Source organism: Prunus persica, chromosome G6 (genome assembly GCF_000346465.2).
Source record: "Prunus persica cultivar Lovell chromosome G6, Prunus_persica_NCBIv2, whole genome shotgun sequence".
Lineage (NCBI taxonomy): Eukaryota > Viridiplantae > Streptophyta > Magnoliopsida > Rosales > Rosaceae > Prunus > Prunus persica.
The window spans coordinates 9,048,158-9,067,579 of NC_034014.1; the positions used below are offsets into that span (position 1 = coordinate 9,048,158).

At 37.4% G+C, this 19,422-nt stretch overlaps 2 protein-coding genes across 2 annotated transcripts; one reads left to right on the top strand and one right to left on the bottom strand.

Moving 5' to 3' along the window:
* Window positions 10,167–11,717, top strand: LOC18775021 (agamous-like MADS-box protein AGL75). Its single transcript, XM_020565492.1, has one exon. The coding sequence runs from the start codon at window positions 10,335–10,337 to the stop codon at window positions 11,526–11,528; it is 1,194 nt and encodes a 397-aa protein (XP_020421081.1). The 5' UTR covers window positions 10,167–10,334; the 3' UTR covers window positions 11,529–11,717.
* Window positions 11,809–19,410, bottom strand: LOC18772325 (pleiotropic drug resistance protein 2). Its single transcript, XM_020565489.1, has 20 exons — window positions 18,829–19,410; window positions 18,502–18,622; window positions 18,315–18,403; window positions 18,115–18,199; window positions 17,725–18,015; window positions 17,557–17,647; window positions 16,422–17,322; window positions 16,134–16,294; window positions 15,903–16,006; window positions 15,617–15,776; window positions 15,442–15,519; window positions 15,041–15,189; window positions 14,458–14,790; window positions 14,015–14,305; window positions 13,849–13,932; window positions 13,424–13,557; window positions 13,092–13,319; window positions 12,797–12,968; window positions 12,455–12,709; window positions 11,809–12,309 (listed from the first exon to the last, which is right to left on the bottom strand). The coding sequence occupies exons 1-20, from the start codon at window positions 19,188–19,190 to the stop codon at window positions 12,043–12,045; spliced, it is 4,356 nt and encodes a 1,451-aa protein (XP_020421078.1). The 5' UTR covers window positions 19,191–19,410; the 3' UTR covers window positions 11,809–12,042.

Genomic DNA, 19,422 nt, shown 5'->3' on the forward strand with positions numbered 1-19,422 from the left:
TATGTAGTATATATATCCCTCCATGAGAGAAGAATAAACTTACAATTTAAACCCTAATTACTTTTGAGTTGGTATGAGAACAGTTTTCGATCCGTCTCTACAACATCAAAAAACCTAACCCTAAACACTACCTATTTTTTTCCGCTACACTATATTCCTAGCCGCTCTAATCCTATTTCCGCCGCTAACACATCTAGCTGTCCATTACCCTACCGTCGCTGCATCCCTCTCCATCGATGCCGCTGTCGCCTGTCACCATGTCGAACGTCAATGACTTCATTGTCTCAAATAATTCACCTACTGCTACTCCTACCCCTATTGTGATGATTCACACTGAGTCATCCCCTAATCTACCCATGAGATTCAAATTGAATGGATCCAACTATGAGATATGGGCTTCAATGATCAAACACCATGTTACTATACAAGGCAAATTGGGTTACCTAACTGGTGATACTGCTGCCTTTGGTTCCCAAGATTCACAATTTGTGAAGTGGAAGATTGTTGATGATGCTGTGAAAAGTTGGATGCTACAAACTATGGAACCCAATTTGTTGAGTACGTTTCATACTCTCTCTACTACCAAGGATATTTGGGATGCTATTAATCAGATGTTTTATGATGGCTCTAATATATCCCAGCTCTATGAACTGCAGTGCCAGGCTACCCATCTCAAGCAAGGGGGTCGTCCTATCTCCACTTATTGTGCCGAACTCAAGACGATCTAGCTTGAACAGGACAAGAGACGTCCTTTTCAGATGAAGTGTACTAATGATATGAAGATTTTTCAGGCTGATGTTATGACAAATCGTGTGTATGATTTTTTAGTTGGCCTTGATGATACTTATGATAAGGTGCGCAGTGATATTCTAAGGAGTTATAAGGTTCCAAGTACTAAGAATGTATTTTTTATGATCTGTCCTCAGGCTCAACATCAGATTACTATGCTTGGATCTAGTACCAAACCTAGGGAACTTGCTATTATGTTTGCTTCCAAAAACATTGCTCTGGTTTCTCAGCCTTCAGGATTTGGCTCTTCTGTTGTTTCACCTGTCGTCTGACTTCTGCAGAAAAAGACAAACTGAAGTGTGAACACTATAGTGATTGAAGGCATACTATAGACATCTACTTGGCGTTGCATGGAGTCCCAGAGTGGGAAAAGGAATGGAGGCGCTAGAAAAAGGAACAACTTGGCAACAAAGCTCATGTGGCCAATGCCACCACCCTTGCAGCTGACATCTCTACTAGGCACGGCCACCTGGTTGTCACCTCTGCTTCGGCCATGTCCACATCCTCGGGTATCCCACCATTCCATGCACCTCCGCCGTCTTCACGTAACTTTGGCACGACTTTCCTTGCTCATGATGCACGCGATACAGTTTAGATTATTGACTATGGTGTACTGACCATATGATGTATAATTCTAATTTATTCTCTACTACTATCATGCCTCATCGTGATCATACTCTGACTGCTAATAATGTTATTGCTCCTATCACGGGGGCTGGTTCTATACTCTTGACACCTAATTTGCCATTAAACAAAGTGTTACTCGTTCCATCTTTGTTGAGCAATCTATTATCTGTGCCACAAGTTATTGAGCAGTTAAATTGTGTTGTGTTGATGTATCCATCTGTTGTTTTGCTACAGGAAATCCAGACTCGGGAGATCTTTGGTCCTATTACTAAAAATGGGGGGCTTTATTATATGGATGACATGGCAATTAGTTGAGTTCTTCATGCTGGTAAGGCCAAAACTTCATAGCTTTGCTGGATTTGGTTGCTACATCGCCGTTTTGGTCATGCCTCATTTGGTTATTTACGACATTTGTTTCCTGCATTATTTAGTGACGTCTCTAAGTCTGCTTCCAATGTCAGACTTGTATTTTAGCAATGAGTCATCGGGTATCCTATCATCCAAGTTGTAATAAATGTCTTATGCCATTTGATTTAGTTCATTATGATGTTTGGGATCCTTCCCTTATTTTTACAGCCTTGGGCATTCACTAGTTTGTGTTATTTGTGGATGAATGCACTCTTATGATGTGGTTATGTGGGATGAAACATAAAAGTGACATGGTCACTATCTTTCCATGTTTTTATCAAATGATTCAGACTCAATTTATGCTCCTTATCAAAGTTTTTTGATATGATAATAGTGGAGAATTTGTAAATTCAGCTTTATCTCAGTTTTTCCATACTCAAAGTGTTCTTCATGAGACTACTTGTCCTTAGACACCACAACAGAATAGGGTTGTTGAACGTAAAAATGGGCAAATCCTTGCTGCTGCCCGTGCTTTACTGCTTGGTGCGTAAGTTCCAAAGCATTTCTGGATGAATTGTGTAACCTACGCAGTTTATCTCTTGAATTGTCTACCTTCACGAGTCTGAATTTTTGAACTCTTATGCAGGTACTTACCCACCACGTTTCGGTTTCTTCTATGCTGACTATGTCTTAAAAAGTGTTTGGGTGTGTCACATATGTTCACCTCCATAAAAATCAGAGGAGCAAGTTGGACCCTTGTGCTCTCCGCTGTGTCTTTCTGGGTTTCTCTTCTCACCAAAAAGGCTATAGGTTCTATCATTCTGCTACTCGACGTCTATAAGTCTCTATGGATGTTACCTTCATTGAGGATAAGATGTTCTTCTTTGATACACTCGAGCATGTCTTTTAGGGCGAGACCAGTTGAGCCTACTATTTTGGCTGAACCTACTGGTTTGACCGAAACTCATGCTTTGGTGCTGAACTGATTCCTCCCCCTGCTTCTCATGTAGTACCTGATCAAGCTCTCCTTGATAATCCTAAGGTAAGCACTTTCATTTCTACTGCTGAAAATTCTTAAATTTTATCACCTAAACGGAACCGTGGGGTTCTACCTGACCGTTACTTACTAGAAGGCAAAGCAAGATATACTATTGCTCATTATGTGTCTGATCACAGGTATCTCCTAAGTGCAAGGCGTTTGTGACCAAAATGGATAGTATTAAAATTCCAACCCATGTTGATGAGGTATTTAGTTATCCAAAGTGGGCTGAAGCCATGAATATTGAGATAGAGGCGTTGCAGAAAAATAATACATGGGATATTGTTGATCTACCAAAAGGAACAGAGCCTATGGGATGCAGATGGTACCGTGGAAAGGTATAAGGTAATATTAGTAGCTAAAGGGTTCACTTAGATGTATGGAATTCATTATCATGATACTTTTGCACCCATGACTAAGATGAATACTGTCAAAGTTTTTCTGTCTCTAGATTGGACCCTAAGGCAATTTGATGTAAGAAAATGTATTCTTACATGGTGAACTAGAAGAAGAGGTGTACATGAACCTTCCACTAGCGTATGGCTTCACTGGTGACATAGGGCTTAAAGCAATCTCCTCGGGGCATGGTTTGGTAGATTTACTACAGCCATGAAGATGTTTGGTTACCAACAGGTCAATGCTAATCATACTTTGTGAATTAAAAATAAGGTTGGTAAGATGACTCTTTTGATTATTTACATTGATGATATGATTGTAACTGGTGATGATACTACAGAAATCGATGAGTTGCAAAAATGTTTAGCATTTGAAATTGAGATGAAAGATTTGGGTAGTCAAAAATATTTTCTAGGAGTGGAAGCCACTCGGTCTAAACATGGCTTATTTTTTTCACCAAAGAAGTATGTCATGGACCTATTAGCAGATACTGGGATGCTTGACTGTAAACCAGCTAAGACACCTATTGTGGAGAATCATAAACTTGGAATTTATGTGGATCAGGTCCCAACTAACAAAGAGAGATACCAGAGGTTGGTTGGGCAATTGATCTATTTATCACTAACACGTCCTAGCATTGCCTATGCGGTAAGTGTTGCTAGCCAATTTATGCATTCACCTAGTGAGGATCATATGACTGCTGTGATGCGTATTCTGAGTCACTTAAAGTCTACTCCTTGTAGAGGTTTATTACTTAGAAAACATGGTCATTTAGACTTGGAAAGTTACACTGATGCAGATTATGCATGGAATATTACAGATAGGCGTTCTACATCAAGTTACTTCACCTTTGTTGGTAGTAACCTAGTTACATGGCCTAGCAAGAAACAAAATATTGTATCTCGGTCTTCTGCAGAGTCCGAGTTCAGAGGGATTGCCAAGGGGGTTTATGAGATACTATGGTTGAGATGGTTGCTTACTTAAATTGGGTTTATGACGAGCAGTGCTACAAAGCTCCACTTCGATAATCGGTCTGCATTTGAAATTGCAAAAGACCCTGTGCAACATGGTTGAACTAAGCATGTAGAAGTTTATGGGCATTTCATTAAAGAGAAGATGGAGCATGACCTAATTGCTATACCTTTTATGCCTACTTCAGAGTAGCTTGCAGATATGTTAACCCATGTCATGTCCAAACGATGTTTCAAAGACTCACTTGACAATTCAAGCATTATCGATATCTATGCACCAACTTGAAGGGGAGTGTTGGCGTGAGTCAACTAGTCTTATTAGAAATAGAATTCTGTAATTATTTGTTTTTTATTATAGTTACCTAATTTGTGTATATATATATATATATATATATATATATATATATATCCCTCCTTGAGAGAAGAATAAACATATTAGTTTAAACCCTAATCACTTTTGAGTAGAGGCACCAACTTTTTCTACTAAATTTATTTACCGAATAATGCGTGGTAATTATAAATGCCTTTTTAGAGTGCGAAAAGTTGGATTGTGATAGAGGTCTCTCATTTAACCCAAGCCTACCACAGGGAGGAGGGGAAAAATGGTTTACATTTTAGCAATTTACTCCAGTCTATCGCAATTATATTGCTGTAATGAGATGATTTGCAAATCTATGATCTTGACACAATGTTGCCAGAAGAACCACAATAGCTGGAGCAGCAATCTCCTTATGTATTGGCTTCCCCATTAGCCTATTAATTTTTAGTCTTTATCTGTAATTTTCTTCTTCTTTAGTTTAGGTGGCTAATGGATGGTTGAGAGAGTAGGTCAATTTTTGTTGGGTTTATTGGAATTTGGAGGGCAGGGCAGGGCAATGTCAGTTTGAATTCCTTATCTAGTGTGATCCTAAAAGCTATAGTGTTCTTTTTGCTATACTTAGACATAATGAAAACTACATGCTGTTTGTTTATCACTATTCTTGTTCTGTTAAATTCCTTATCTACTGGAAACCAATCTCTTAACTCCATTATGAAGTTTTTCTCTAGTAGTAGGCGATTTCCTACTTAAACATGATCTAGAAAATGAACAGGTTGAGAGATGCTCCGACTTCAGTATTCTGTTTGCACTAGCATTTTGATACCTTCCAAATGATGACATGCTCTCTGTTTTATTGGTTTGCCATGTAGTGAAGATTGAATTGCGGAACTTTGTAACCTGACCACCTGATGAAATTGGTTGTTTCACATTTGTAATATTGTTATAAATCTTAAAGCCATTGATTTGGACTTAATTGTACCTTTCTCAAGCTTTGGATAATCATGAAACATATGCCATCAGTTTAATTTATTCTCCGCACCCACCAAGCTTGAATAGAACATTGTAACAACCCGTTCCAAAATTTCTCTTACTTTCTAAAATTTTTGAGGAAATTGATCATTTTGCCTCGCAAATGGTGACTTTTTGGTCCACTTTTGTTCGGGACGATTTTTGGTAGACGTGTACATCGTGTGAATCGGAGTTGTAGTAAAAAAGTTATGATCAATGGAAATGCAAGGGCATTATTCTCATGTTGGAAACAAATTGTTAAAACCCTAACCCTAGAAGGATCTTTCAACCAAAGATGGATCAAATTTTTAAAAAATATAATAGTTTTTGCAGTGTATATGTAGATGATGTACTTGTCCATAGTTATAAGTAGAAATAAAGTAGAACTTTAAAAACAAGTCATGAATTTTTAGTCATGTATATTAAATTAGGAACCATACAATTGCAAAAACATATAGCTAAAAAAATCTTGAAATTTTTAGATAAATTAGAAGATAAAAAGCAGTTACAATCATTTCTAGAATTATCAAATTATGCTAGCAATTTCATTCCTAATTTAGGTAGAAAGATAGCAACATTACATAATAAAACTAGCAAAATATGTCCAAAATAATTTAATAGAAAGATATCAAACTAGTTCAAAATGCTAAGCATGATATAACTCAGCTTAAGCCCTTAGCATTAGCATTAGACAAATAATATTATAATATATAATAGAGATAGATGCATCATCAATAGTATAGACATGAATTCTATATCAAAAAAAGCATAAAGAGGAACCTAAATCTGAAGAAAATTTTTATAGATATGCCTCGTGAAAATTTAGTGATATACATGCTATACTTCCAGCCACAGATATATATTCTAAACATACAGATTTTAGACATCCACAATAATGAGCAACTTCTCTTGCAAGCTTAAAATATTATTTATTAGGACAATAATTTTTGAAGGCGTGCCAACGAAAGAGCTCAAGAGATTCTTTTTCATTCATTGCATGGGGCTGAATCATGATATATCGCGTCCACTTTAAGCCTTTTAGCAAATGTTCATCTCTTGTTGTTATAATAATTCTAGAGTGCTGCTAAACAAATTTTAAAATTAACTAAGTACATCCTATGATCTAAATATACCATAATATTTTAATTAAAATGTAAAATTAACTAAGTACACTCTATAACTACCGAAAATACCTTTGGTATACCCTAATACACTTTATCAAACAACATCCAAATACCAATCCTAAACCAAGTTTCTCTTTTAACTTGAATTCGTGCCCTCTATTTAGATTTTGGGTTTGCATCAAAATCTTTAATTTTGTAAGCTGGTGTGCAAGTAGATTTGCTAGCTCATTCAATTCAAAGCTTGATTTTTGTAAATCCTTGTGATTTTCTTTGTTTATTTCTCATTTTTGGATTGAACTTGTTGCCCTCCAAATATGTTCTATCATCTTATGATAGTTTTTTGGGTTCCTTTTCTTTTTTCTGGGTATGTTTACTCGTTTGATGTAGTTTCTGTGGTGGTAGGGTAAAGTTCCCCATTGACCTGAAAACCGTTTATGGTCAACAAGTCAACTTTCTTTTATGTACGAGCGTGCCACTGTTAGTGGTTAAAAACGCTAATAAACTGTAGAATGTAATAACTTGTGCCCCAAACTATTGACTTTGATCAAGTGATTGTGAATTTGGGTGAGGAATATCTCCCAAGAAAGTTCTTTTCTTACCTCAGACGGGTGAGGACTTTATAATTTTTCACAGTAAAAACTAGTAAGTTTAGCGAAAAAATAAGTGTTTGAAAATAAAACAGACGAGTTCGAGGAGAATTGCTTATTATACATTAAATAAAAAGAACTGCCAAGTCTGGGAAGACATCAAAACATTGGACTTCGATTTCTGCCTAGATTGTCGTTTGTGACTTAGACTGGACTGGATGTATCTGTACTAGAATTGCACGTCAGCACCTTCAACTAATAGAGATTAGCTGAAAATCGATACTAATGTTGAAATAAACAAAGCTGAATCAGTTTGAGCCATGGAGAGGCCTGTCGAGTGGGTAGAACTAGGAGTTTGCGTCTGTTCTGCCTGTTCTGGAGGCTATCTGTATGAGATTAAGACATCCTTGTGTCTTTGTTGTGGTTGTACTGGGGTTTCTCTAGCCTGGATTTGATTGGAAGTAGCTGGATTGGCAGTTGTTGGCCTGTAATTGCACTTCACTACCTGTTCTACTTGACTGGGGATCACCTGTGAGCTATTCTGGTGAGCTTAAGACATCAAGGTGTTTCTGAGCATTTGTTGAGGTTTTCATATGATGAACAACCTGAGTTCTGCCTAGTTCGCCTGTACTGAACCGAATTAGTAACCATAGAAAGCTTAGTTCTGCTTGATTCTTCTTAGCTTAATCGTATTTGCAACGAGAGAAATCTCGTTTTTCCTGTTGGTGAGTTGCTTCTCTGAGCTGGATTGAAGTCAGAAATCTGAGTTCTGCCTATTTTGTTGAGAGCTGGATGACTTTTGTAAGCTAGATAGCTTGATTGCTTCTGAGTTTGAAGACTTTTGAGATCGTATGATCTTGCTTGATTTTTGTCAGTTTAACTGAGAATTATTGGTTGTTTGTTTTTGTTGGTTTGATTTGATTGTGTTGATTTGATTTTTGGCTGTTCTTGCTCTAGTTCACATACTCTTGTAATTATAGAGAAATGCATGATGAGAACTAGAGCAGAATTGCTGGAAAGTGTTAACCCCCTGACCCTTGACAGCTCTAAGAGAATAAATTAGCTTTCTAGCTTTGCTTTTCTCAACTCACAAAAGCCTCATGTCGATAGATTAGTTTTTGGCTTGTGGTTGCCTATTTTCCTGGGAAGCCACTAGCTGTGGTCGAGAAGAGTGCCGAGTACTGGTTTTACCTTTCTAGCTTTAGAGTTGCTGATTTGGTTTTGAGTTGGTAACCAACGGCAATGATCAAACCTCAAGCTCAAAATATGTAATCTGGAAACTGGATAAAAAATAAATAAATTAAATTTGGGTATAGATTAAATCACCATTGGTGGTAATTAAAATCTATCCTGTGAAAATTACTTTGGGTAATTGATTTATTTTAGCCCTCCTTCTTTGAAATGACCTGGGCTATTTTCCAATTTTGGCAAATATAGCCCAGGTTTGTTTTGTTAAAAATAACCCAATAGCCAGATGGGTTGGTGTGCAGAAATTAGACCCAAACAAGATAAAATGAAAGTGTTCTAAACTTATTTTACAGAGCAAGAAACCATTCATTGATTGGTCATATAAAGTTTTGTGGTCAGAACTCCAAATGAATATTTGTCTTTACATATTGAAATCTTAGATGACTATTTCATGATCCCATGAGTAAACAAATTAATAAAATTATTAGTATTATTAAAGATATTATAACTAACAAAACTTGAAATTACAAGAATATCAAAGCATAGGAATCTGAAGTCAACCTCAGGGGGTTTTGTTCTTTTTGTGGCGTTAAACTTGCAGGCCTCGTTTGGTTCACGGAATGGATTTGAGTTCAATTCCCATGTCATTTCCTAAGGAATGGGAATGAAGATTCATTTCCCACGTTTGGTAATGTCGGGAAAGTAACCGGGAGATTTCACTTTGTTTCCTTTCCCATGTTTGTTTTGAGTAGGAATGAAAAACAAATTTTGTATAATTTTCCAATTATACCCATATTAAATTAAATAAAAAAAGAATGCATTTAATGATACATTGTAATTCTAAATTGTTCATGGGGACAAAATAGTCATGAAAATTGTGCATTAAATGTTGGCTCATTTTCCCAAACTTTCCTATGAGGAGGGAAAACAAACCCCAAGTTGAGAGGAGGGCTTCACTTTCCCCCTTACTTTCTCATGTGCCAGGTAACCATTTCTCATGCCTGGACTTACCAAACAGGGGAAAGCAATTGAATTCCCATTCCAAGCCTCCTTTCCAATGAACCAAACAGGGCCGTACTGCTACACAAATCTTCTTCCAAGAATGGATGGAAATGAGCGTCGGTATTACAACCCACTTCCTTGTGCCTTCGAACATTTAACGACATCTCTTTGTGTCTTTGCTAGTGCTCAATGCGTTGTTCGTGGGCATCAAGCAATACGCAAACTTTTTTACGTTTGATTAGGGTTGAATATGATGAGTAGTAAGGTGTATTTATTAAAATTAAATTTGTTTCACAATTCGATAAATACTTTTTGGTCATTTTATATTAGGATAAATTAGTAATTTAATAAATAGTTTGGCAGTAAGGTGTACTCAGTTAATTTTAAAGTTCGTTTAGCAGCACTCTAATTCTATTACCTCAAACCAAACAAGTCACGCTTTATAGCTAATGCATCTACTATAAGAAAGACTAACATTAAAAGAAATACATATAAAATAAGTACCAAATTGTACATTCACTGGAATAATACAATTATATACAACAATTTAAATACAACAACCATATACCTAAATAATATTGAAACGACAAACAAATTGTTCAGCAAAAAGAGGAAAAAAACAAAACTCTACAGAATAAAATAAGACAATAAAATACTGCATTTATCGTAATACCGATAGTGTGATGACATACTACTTTCCGCGTAACGGCTACTTTCCTTGTAATACCAACTATACCCTCGGTCGCAAATTCTATAAATACCGCCATACCCTCATCTTCCTCGCTCACACTCTCTCATTTCACACCATCGCTACATTCGCTACCTTTCACTGCTATTCTCTACAAGTTTCGATCAGTCGCTAATTAATAGCACTGACTGCATTGCTAATCTCTCTGCTATTCAATTAATTTCCACTCGAAATTGATTTATTGATTTATGGCTCTTCCTAAATCAAACCCTAGGGTTTCAGCGTCCATGAAGATGAAAAGGGTCTCTGATGCTATGAAGCCTCAGAAAACTGCCATGGCCAAGAGAGGCTCCACTCTGAAGAATAAGGCCGGCCGACTCTCAAAGCTGTGCGATATTGCCGTTTACATGATCGCTGTTGGTGCCGACGGCAAGATCAACGCTTGGCCGGAAAACCAACAAGATTTGAAATCAGTTCTACTCAAGTACAAGAATCTGAAGAGGGGTTTCAAAAATGGAATTGAAAAGGGTCTGTTCTCCGTCGAAAAGGGTTTCTTGGACATTGTTGATGATCGAGAAAATCGGGATTTGGGTATTCAAGATAATTGCTTGGGGGCCAAGTTGGAGTCTTTGAATGAGAGGATCGGAGCTGTGACGATGAAGATGATGATGATGAGGGATGACGATAAGTGCAGTTTCATTGACTTGTACAAGAATATCATGGAACCAGATGCAGCAGATCAACAACAACTATCATCTCTTAATCTTAATTTGAATCTTCATCCAACTGATCTCGTCGTACCCACACCCAAACCCAGTTTAATTGGTGAGATTAATTTGAATCTTGATCCAGGTGATCTCGTCATACCCACAGCCAATTCAATTAGTCAATTTCAGCAAGATTATCTTTCATCAATTCATGAGCCAACTGTGGATGCAAATGATTATCTCAGTTTGTTAATGGGTAATGATGATCATAATGATGTTGGTCTAATGGAAGATTATCTGCAACTTTATGATCTTGAATTGCCAGAAGAACCACAAGAGCAGCCGCAGCCGCAACCACCTTCTGTGCCAAGTGTGGAAATTAGTGATGATGATATGAAGTTGCAATTGAGTGATTGTGAGATTGGTTTGATGGAAGATGATATGCAGTTTTGTGATAATCTCGATGATTATGAGCCAACTGTGGATACTATTTATGATTTTCTCAGTTGGGTATTGGGTGATGAAGATCAAAATGATAATGGGGCAATGGAAGATGATGTGCAACCTCAGAGTACTAATCATATTAGTGATGATGAGCATGATGACATTAGGTTGCTGTTGACTGATTGTGAGATTGGTTTGATGCAAGAAGATTTGCAATTCTGTGACAATGACTTGAGTGATTTTTTGGCGCCTCTTGAAACCATGTTGCTACAAGACCCACAACATGGTTAGGTCAAAATCTTAATTTCTTAATTTCTAGTCTTCATCTGTAATTTTATGTTTTTCAGTAGCTTAGGTCAAAATCTGTTGTTTTTCTGTTTGGTTGATTGGATGGCCATCTCAGTATCAATCCTTATCAACCAAAATCTGATGTAAATTCTGCAATATTAGACCAGATTATTCTATGTTTTTCTTTGTACAGCTCAAGTGAAGAGCTTTTGGTGTAGATCCCTTTATTCATCTTACTTTCACACCCTAAGTGATAATGAAGAGCATAACCAGTATTTTCATATTAAAAAGAACAAATCACAAGGCTTTTTATTAGATATTGAAGAATAAAATTGATTATACAAATTAATAGGGAAAAGCTGTCCAAGCCAATCAAACTACAAAATGTATATATAAAAAAGACAAAAAGAGTAGCGATGAGATTTCTTCTCTCTGACTCACTACTACGCTAATTTTACCCTGAAAAATGTATTTGACATCCTGAAGGTTACTCGGCTCAGCTGCAGAGTGAAGTTGTTTATCTCTTTTGGAAGTTAAGGAACTTGATACCATAGGCAAAGACAAAGAAGAAGAGCAGGACCCAACCTATATGAGCGAAGAACACAGGTACTACAAAGTCATGTTCATAACCTAGATTTTTCTTAAGGTATAGATCCACTCTCTGAGATCCTTCAGGAGTATCAATAAAGGTCTTAATGTCACCAAATTGAGATGCCATGATGCCATAAATTGTCCAAGCAATTGGAGACCCCCAGTAGTACCACCTCCACCACACTGGGATTAGCTGCAAAATTAAGCATGAATTTTTATTATGGTTGCAATGATAAATTAAGACGACGACTCGAACTGTGTTCCTTAGAAATTTGAACATCTGTTTAACATTCCCAGACATGAAAATAAGAAGAATAACTGAGTTTCAAATGACATACCGGCCGGGCAATGAGGAAACCAGAGAACAAGTTCCAGAAGTTCGTGAAGAAAGACGAAACGATTGCAGCAATTTGATGGTTAGGAGTTAGTGCAACCATCATCATTCCGTTCATCGTGAAGTAGGTAAAGCACATGAATACGAAGTAGTAGAAGTACAAAAACTTTTCTACCTTCCAAGTGTACCCAATCATAGAATACAGAATACACGAGTACATAAAGGTTTGGATTGCAACGTAAATTGTCTCAATAGCCACCTATAACACCAAAAGATGCATCAATAATGAGATTTTAATGATATGAAAAACGAACACATAACCAAGTATAATTTCCAGTATTCTTACCTGAGCAAATGCATAAGGCAACTCTGAATACATTCCCGCTGCTCTTTCACGGTAGAAAACTGTTCTCTCAATTGCAATCACGGATTGCACAGCAGAAGCATTGCCAGCTCCAAGGAAAAGAACAGCAGAATAGGTAGCTCCCAAAAGATTGATCAGGTCTTGTTGTTTATGTCTGTTTACAAGATAAAATTAGTATAAGTGATTGAACAAAACATGCAACTTAAATCGTATAATCACAAATTCAAAGGAAGATATTAACACAAAATGTAGCTCACAATGAGGTTCTTAAACTTACAGCGAGTCTCCTTTGCTCCAGAAGATTACACCAAAGATTATGCCAATGACAGCCGTCATGAAAAACCTAATGGCATTGTATCGCGAGTTTCTCCAGTATGACCAGTGTTGTTTCCAAAAGCAAGCCTTGCATTGAACTATGAAGCTTTGAGAAAACTGGGTGGGAAAGTGAAGGTCATTGGAGCCTGGTAGTGGAATGCTTAGTTCCTTGATAAGTTCCTCATTTCTCCTGAACAATTGAAAATAATTGTTGAAGAAATTTTGTGCATACAAAGAAGGGGTTTGTGGGAAAAAGAAAATAGAAATTAATTGAATACAATACATCTTGCTTACCTGTAGAGCTCAGAGTTTGCATATATTTCTGCAAAGTCAATATTATTTTGAGCCTCAACTGCAGCAGAGCTGACGTCTAACATCCAGGTAGCAGGATTGTAGCCTTCTTTGATCTTGGGAACTCCAGGGATAGCCTGCAAGAGGATTAAGATATTATTCAAACTTTGCAACTCTAAAACTCATGGGTCCAAGGATAATATTTCTTGCTGGATAAGATCATAGAATTGCATTGAGATGGAGGATTCAATCATTAATATATTCAACAATATGCACCAGAGTCTAAATGCGTCGTTAGGAGATATAGTAAGTTAGGGCTAACCTAAGAAAATTTAGGAAAAAAAGGGCTAACCAAATTCAGTTCCAGTATATTCTGTTTGGATATAATTTAATAGGAACTGAACATACAAGGTAAAGTATAAACATACCTCAAAGTATTCAACAAGCTCATGAGACTGATGACCAAGAGGTCCAGCATAAATCACCTGTCCTCCTCTTTTCATTAAGAAAAGCTGCAAGGAAAAAAATAATAATAAATATGGTACATGTAATGACAACGTTACAAATTAAATAAATTGTATTAGTTGTTCCTACCTCATCAAAAGCTTCAAAAATGTCAATACTCGGTTGGTGAATTGTGCATACAACAGTTCGTCCTGTATCGACTGTGTTTCTTACAGCACGCATAACAATAGCGGCTGCTCTAGCATCAAGACCTGATGTTGGCTCATCCATAAAGATGATGGATGGATTTGCAACCAACTCTACAGCAATAGTGAGCCTCTTTCTCTGCTCAGTTGAAAGTCCATCAACTCCTGGCAGTCCAACTAAAGAATTCCTCAACGGATTAAGCTCGACCAAATCCATAACCTCATCAACAAACATCTAAAGAACAGAAGAAGAAAATCAAAGTCAGCTACATCATCCATCTCATCCCGTTCTTATATGGAGCAATATGATTGTCAGTTCAGTGACATGTAGTCAGAAACTAAATGTTGGAACAGCTAAATATTGAGGTTGTTAAATAAAAAACATGCCTTTCGTTTATCCTTCGTAGCATCCCTCGAAAGACGCAGCCAGGCAGAGTATACGAGAGATTCATAAACAGTAACATATGGTGAATGAATGTCATTCTGTTCACAGTAACCGCTGACCCGAGTAAATGTGGCTTGGTTCTTTGGGTATCCAGAGATACTAATACTTCCTTCAATGTACCCGCCAGTCTTTCTTCCAGCTAAGACATCCATCAAGGTGGTTTTTCCAGCACCACTAACACCAACCAATGCAGTCAGAATACCCGGCCTAAATGCACCACTAACATCTCGAAGTAGTTGCAGTCGAGTCTCTTCAATCCCTTCGCTCTTCATTTCCTGAAAAGCACAAAAAATCGTTACTACCAAGAATCATATTTGACACAGAACAGTGTTTGTCATCAATAAATCAAGGTCATAGTTTCTTAGACATAAATTCATGTCAACGGTTAGTAGAAAGTAACTACTGTGAAAGATGAAACAATGTTCTTCCAGTTTATAACTCCAGTTAGCTTTTATTTTGATAAGTTATCATATAATAACTCTAGAAATATAAAGCTCAGTGGCGCAAAAAGAAAAAGCGACTTACCACAGGCATATCCACATAGTAATTGACATGGTTGAAAGCAAGTGAAAGGGGCTGGAAGGGCATAACCATTCCTCGTTTGGCTTGACCGCTTGCAACATTAACATTTGAACTAGTACTTCCTTGAGCATTTCGAACTTGCATATCAATACCTGTAATTGTTCGTCATATATGAGACGAGAAAATTATTTTGTTAGCTAATCTGCTACTCGAGATGTAAGGTTTCTGCAGTAGAATTTGTACTACAACCACAATGTGATGACACAAAAGAAAATATGCAAGTGGAAACTAGAATTTGCAGCTAGCAAAGGCTGAAGTAATTCTTTATCAAACATATGAAACGCATCCCATCTTGCAGAAACAGTGAAACCATTCAAGTTAAGATCCACATGATATATTTCAACCTTCTGAATTGGACAATTTCTGTTTCCTCTTTGTTTCAGAGTCATCATTCTCGATCAGAGTTTTGGTTTCGCCAAGAGCTAAAATTGAGTCAGAAAAAGAAAAAGAAATAATCAATGCTTCAATCCATGTTACCATAACAATAGTCCAATGAAAATAAATGAATTGTTTACTTACGGTTTAAGAAGGTGAGTGATGCAATGAAAAGAACATTAAAAAGAACTGAAAACGCGAAGAGTGCCCCAATACAAATCCAATACCAATATTCCTCTGTATACAGGCCTCTCTCCTTGAGAAGGGTCTTTCCCACAGTGGGCATACGGGCATTACTGATAGGCTGCGCCACAGGATAAAAAAAGTTTGATTAAGCTTAAACACTAGTTGCACCTGAATGTAAAACTCAAAATTATAATTGTTAAATGTAGAGTGAGAATTTAGTTGAGCGAGATTTAAGAGAAATTACAGTGCTCCATCTGTCGTCAAGAAATTCATTGATAGCAATTGCATTTTGTCCATACATCATAGGTGAAACATAGTATCCCCATATCATCCATGGTTCAATATCATCTGCACAGCAAAATGAGAATATGTTGAACATTTCAAAACATATGAAAAAATCTACAGGAAAATTGATCTAAACAGTAGCTTACTTTCAAACAAAATACTTTGACAGTAAACAGGGAAGGATTCTAACCTTTAGCAACAATGTAACCTCCTAGAATAAAAACCAACAGCAGTGAAAAGGAACCGATTGTGCCCGAAACAACCTCACTTCTACCAAGGCCAGCAATGAAACGGAAGAGGGAGACTGCCATCTGATGTATACCAAAGAAAGCCAAGAACTGTTTGAAGAACCTGATAATATTGGACATATGTCAGACAGAAGATCCACCACCACTAAATTGTTTTTTTTTTTCGTCATTTATTTAGCATCACAAAGCCAAAACTTGTGACAACAATGTGAGAATAAATTACAACTTACCTACTAGGAGCAGGTGCAAATCCTATGGTGTAATATGTTATGGCTGTCCATAAAAAAGATTCCATCAGCGAAATGGGAATTCTGGTTATCCAAATGGGCAAGCCAAAAGCCCACCCAGGATAGAACAAGGCATCCCTCTGCCTAAAGAACACAGGAAGCCGGAAAACTGTCATTGAAAGCTCTGCCACTCCATTAAACATGACGTTGATGAGACTGAAAAACAGTGCTCCCCAAAACCTTGCCGAATCCTCTTGTTCCCCGTATTTCATTGTTGTCCTTAAGAATACCGTGAAAGCAATTGTTGCCATAATTGTAATCTGGGTAGTTTTGAATATGTATACAAAAGAGTTACGCTGCATCAGCAGCCATTCTCTTGCAAAGCATGCCTTGAAGAGTTCCATATTCGATATTCCATACTTTTCCTTCACCAAGGCAGCAGGATGGGCTGCTCTTTTATCATATGGAACTCTTAGGTCTTCCAAAAGTCGTTGGCCAACATGAAATGATTTGAAAGCCTGTACAAAGTCAGGCACTGAGACATATCTGTATGCTTGGTCCTTCTTATACCAGTATTGTTCTTGGTCCTTCTTTGAGGTCACTTCTTGCAAGAAATCTGCAACACCTTTCCTTTCAGGGCATCTGAACCCCATATATTCGAAGAATTCAAGCACATTCTCACGTGGACCTTGGTACACAATCTGACCCTCAGAAATAAGGATAATGTCATCAAAAAGATCATACGTCTCCGGTGCAGGCTGCAAGAGAGAGATGACCATTGTCACATCCAGAATATGAACCATCTGCCTCATGAACTTGACAATTTGAAAGGTTGTGGAACTGTCCAGCCCCGTTGATATTTCATCCATGAAAAAAGCTTTCGCTGGTCCAACCAACATTTCTCCTGCATTAAGAGCAACCACCACCAGTTATGACCATTGCAGAGAATGTTTGCACATCAATAATCATTCCTATTATTAGATAATAAAAAAATCACTTCTTGGTATTAATTGCATTAGCACCTACGTTTCTAGTAAAATATATTTAAAGTTAAAACTACATACGCAGAAATATCATGGTCAATATATTACACATATTCATATTCAGAAACAGATTGGAAAGCATAAGAATAACATACCTGTAGTTACACGTTTCTTTTGTCCACCAGATATACCCCTTCTCATGCCATCACCCACCATTATATCAGCACAGATGTCTAATCCAAGTATCTGTCATAAGAACAAAAATTTGTTAGGCTTGTAGAATAAGAGAGAAATGATATATTCTTGTGATTGGATCAACAAACCTTAAGAACATAATCTGTGATCAAACTGGTTTCCTTGCCCGACATAGATGTGGCTTTCATGAATGCATCGATTTCGGGATCTGGTTTGACACCTGAATCTTTCTCTCGTCTAGACATCTCTACTAGCATATCATACCTTGTTCCAACTCCCAGGCAACGTCCAGAGAAATCCAACGTTTCACGAACTGTCATCTCACCATAATGAAGATCATGCTGGCTAATATAAGCAGAGGTTCTCTGAGGCACAAATTCATTGAATTCATGGCCACAGTAAGTCACTTTCCCAGTTACCTGTTTATAACCCCAACTTGTCAATACATATAAAAAGTCCCTACACATGTATGCACACTAATACTGATAACTGGTAAAGAGACAGAGAGGATGGCAAACCCTTATATCCCTATCCAGTTTGCCAGCAAGTGCTTTTAGCAGTGTTGTTTTTCCTGACGACGGAGGTCCAAGAAGCAGTGTCATCCTGAAAAGCAAACAAAACAAGCAAAATCACGGTTGGAGTTCAGAAACAAGCCTACTTCACATGAGTAGCATACCAATAAAATATTTTCCATCTTTTCAGAGAAACATGAGTATACCTTGATGGTTTAACAATACCGCTCACATCATGAAGTATCTTGACAACTCTTTTCTTTGAGGGTGAGAGTCCAATCAATCCAATCAGTCCCTATTCACAGATATAAAAATTTAGAAATCTAGGAATTCACTAGCGGAACACTAGATCAAGAAATATAGTTCGGCATTGAAAAAATGTTGAAACAATACCTCTAGTTGGTTCAAGGTGGAATTTAGCAGAGTTGGAAGTGCTCTGGTGCCAACATATGCATCTCCCTCTATTGATATATTCTGGTATCTAACCTCAACCTTTGGAATGTCAATACCAACCCTGTCTCCCAAGAAAAAAAAAAAAATTACAAGGTAATCCAAATCAAACATATTTAACAAGCAAACTAAGCAAAAATACATCTTTCAATTGTATGTTTTATGAAGCCAAAGACAAGCTAAACTTTCAAAGTCCAACACTTTTGTTTTCCTCCTGCTTTCTCATCAACCAAACAAACTATATATAACAGAAAGGGAGACAATACAAACCTGTCATTTCTGGCCCTGAGCCTCTTCAAGAACCTCTCATTGTCATCCTCAACAACCTTAAGTATGCTCTCCATCAACTGTTTCTTGTCATGATCTCCAAGGTGTGCAACATCAACTTCTTCAGCTACAACCCTCCCATTGCTCATATATTGTCTGAGCATCCCCCTTTTCATCCTATCATACGTTGGCAACCGCTCTATGGCGGCCCACTTCAGCTCCTCCTCCTCATTCACCGTCTGCTGCCTGCTGCTCTGCTGGAACACATCCTGTGTGTTCCACATTTCTCTAACACTGGAAGAACGCCAGCTCCTCCGGCTGCTACTCTGCCTAGCTAAGTCATCTCCCACCAAAGACGCCGCCATTTTGATGGCCCGAAACCAATCAAATAATTACTCTCAACTCAAAATTTCAGATGATGGGTTGGAAAAGTACAACCCAATTGTTTGGGAAGTGATTGAAAGAATTGATGATCAAATATACTCCCAGACTATGCTTTTCTTTTGTCTTCCCAAAATTCTTCACACAGAGATCATTATTGTCTGGTGAAGAATGAGAACATGCAAGGAAGAAACTACATCTGTGAGGAGCTTTGGG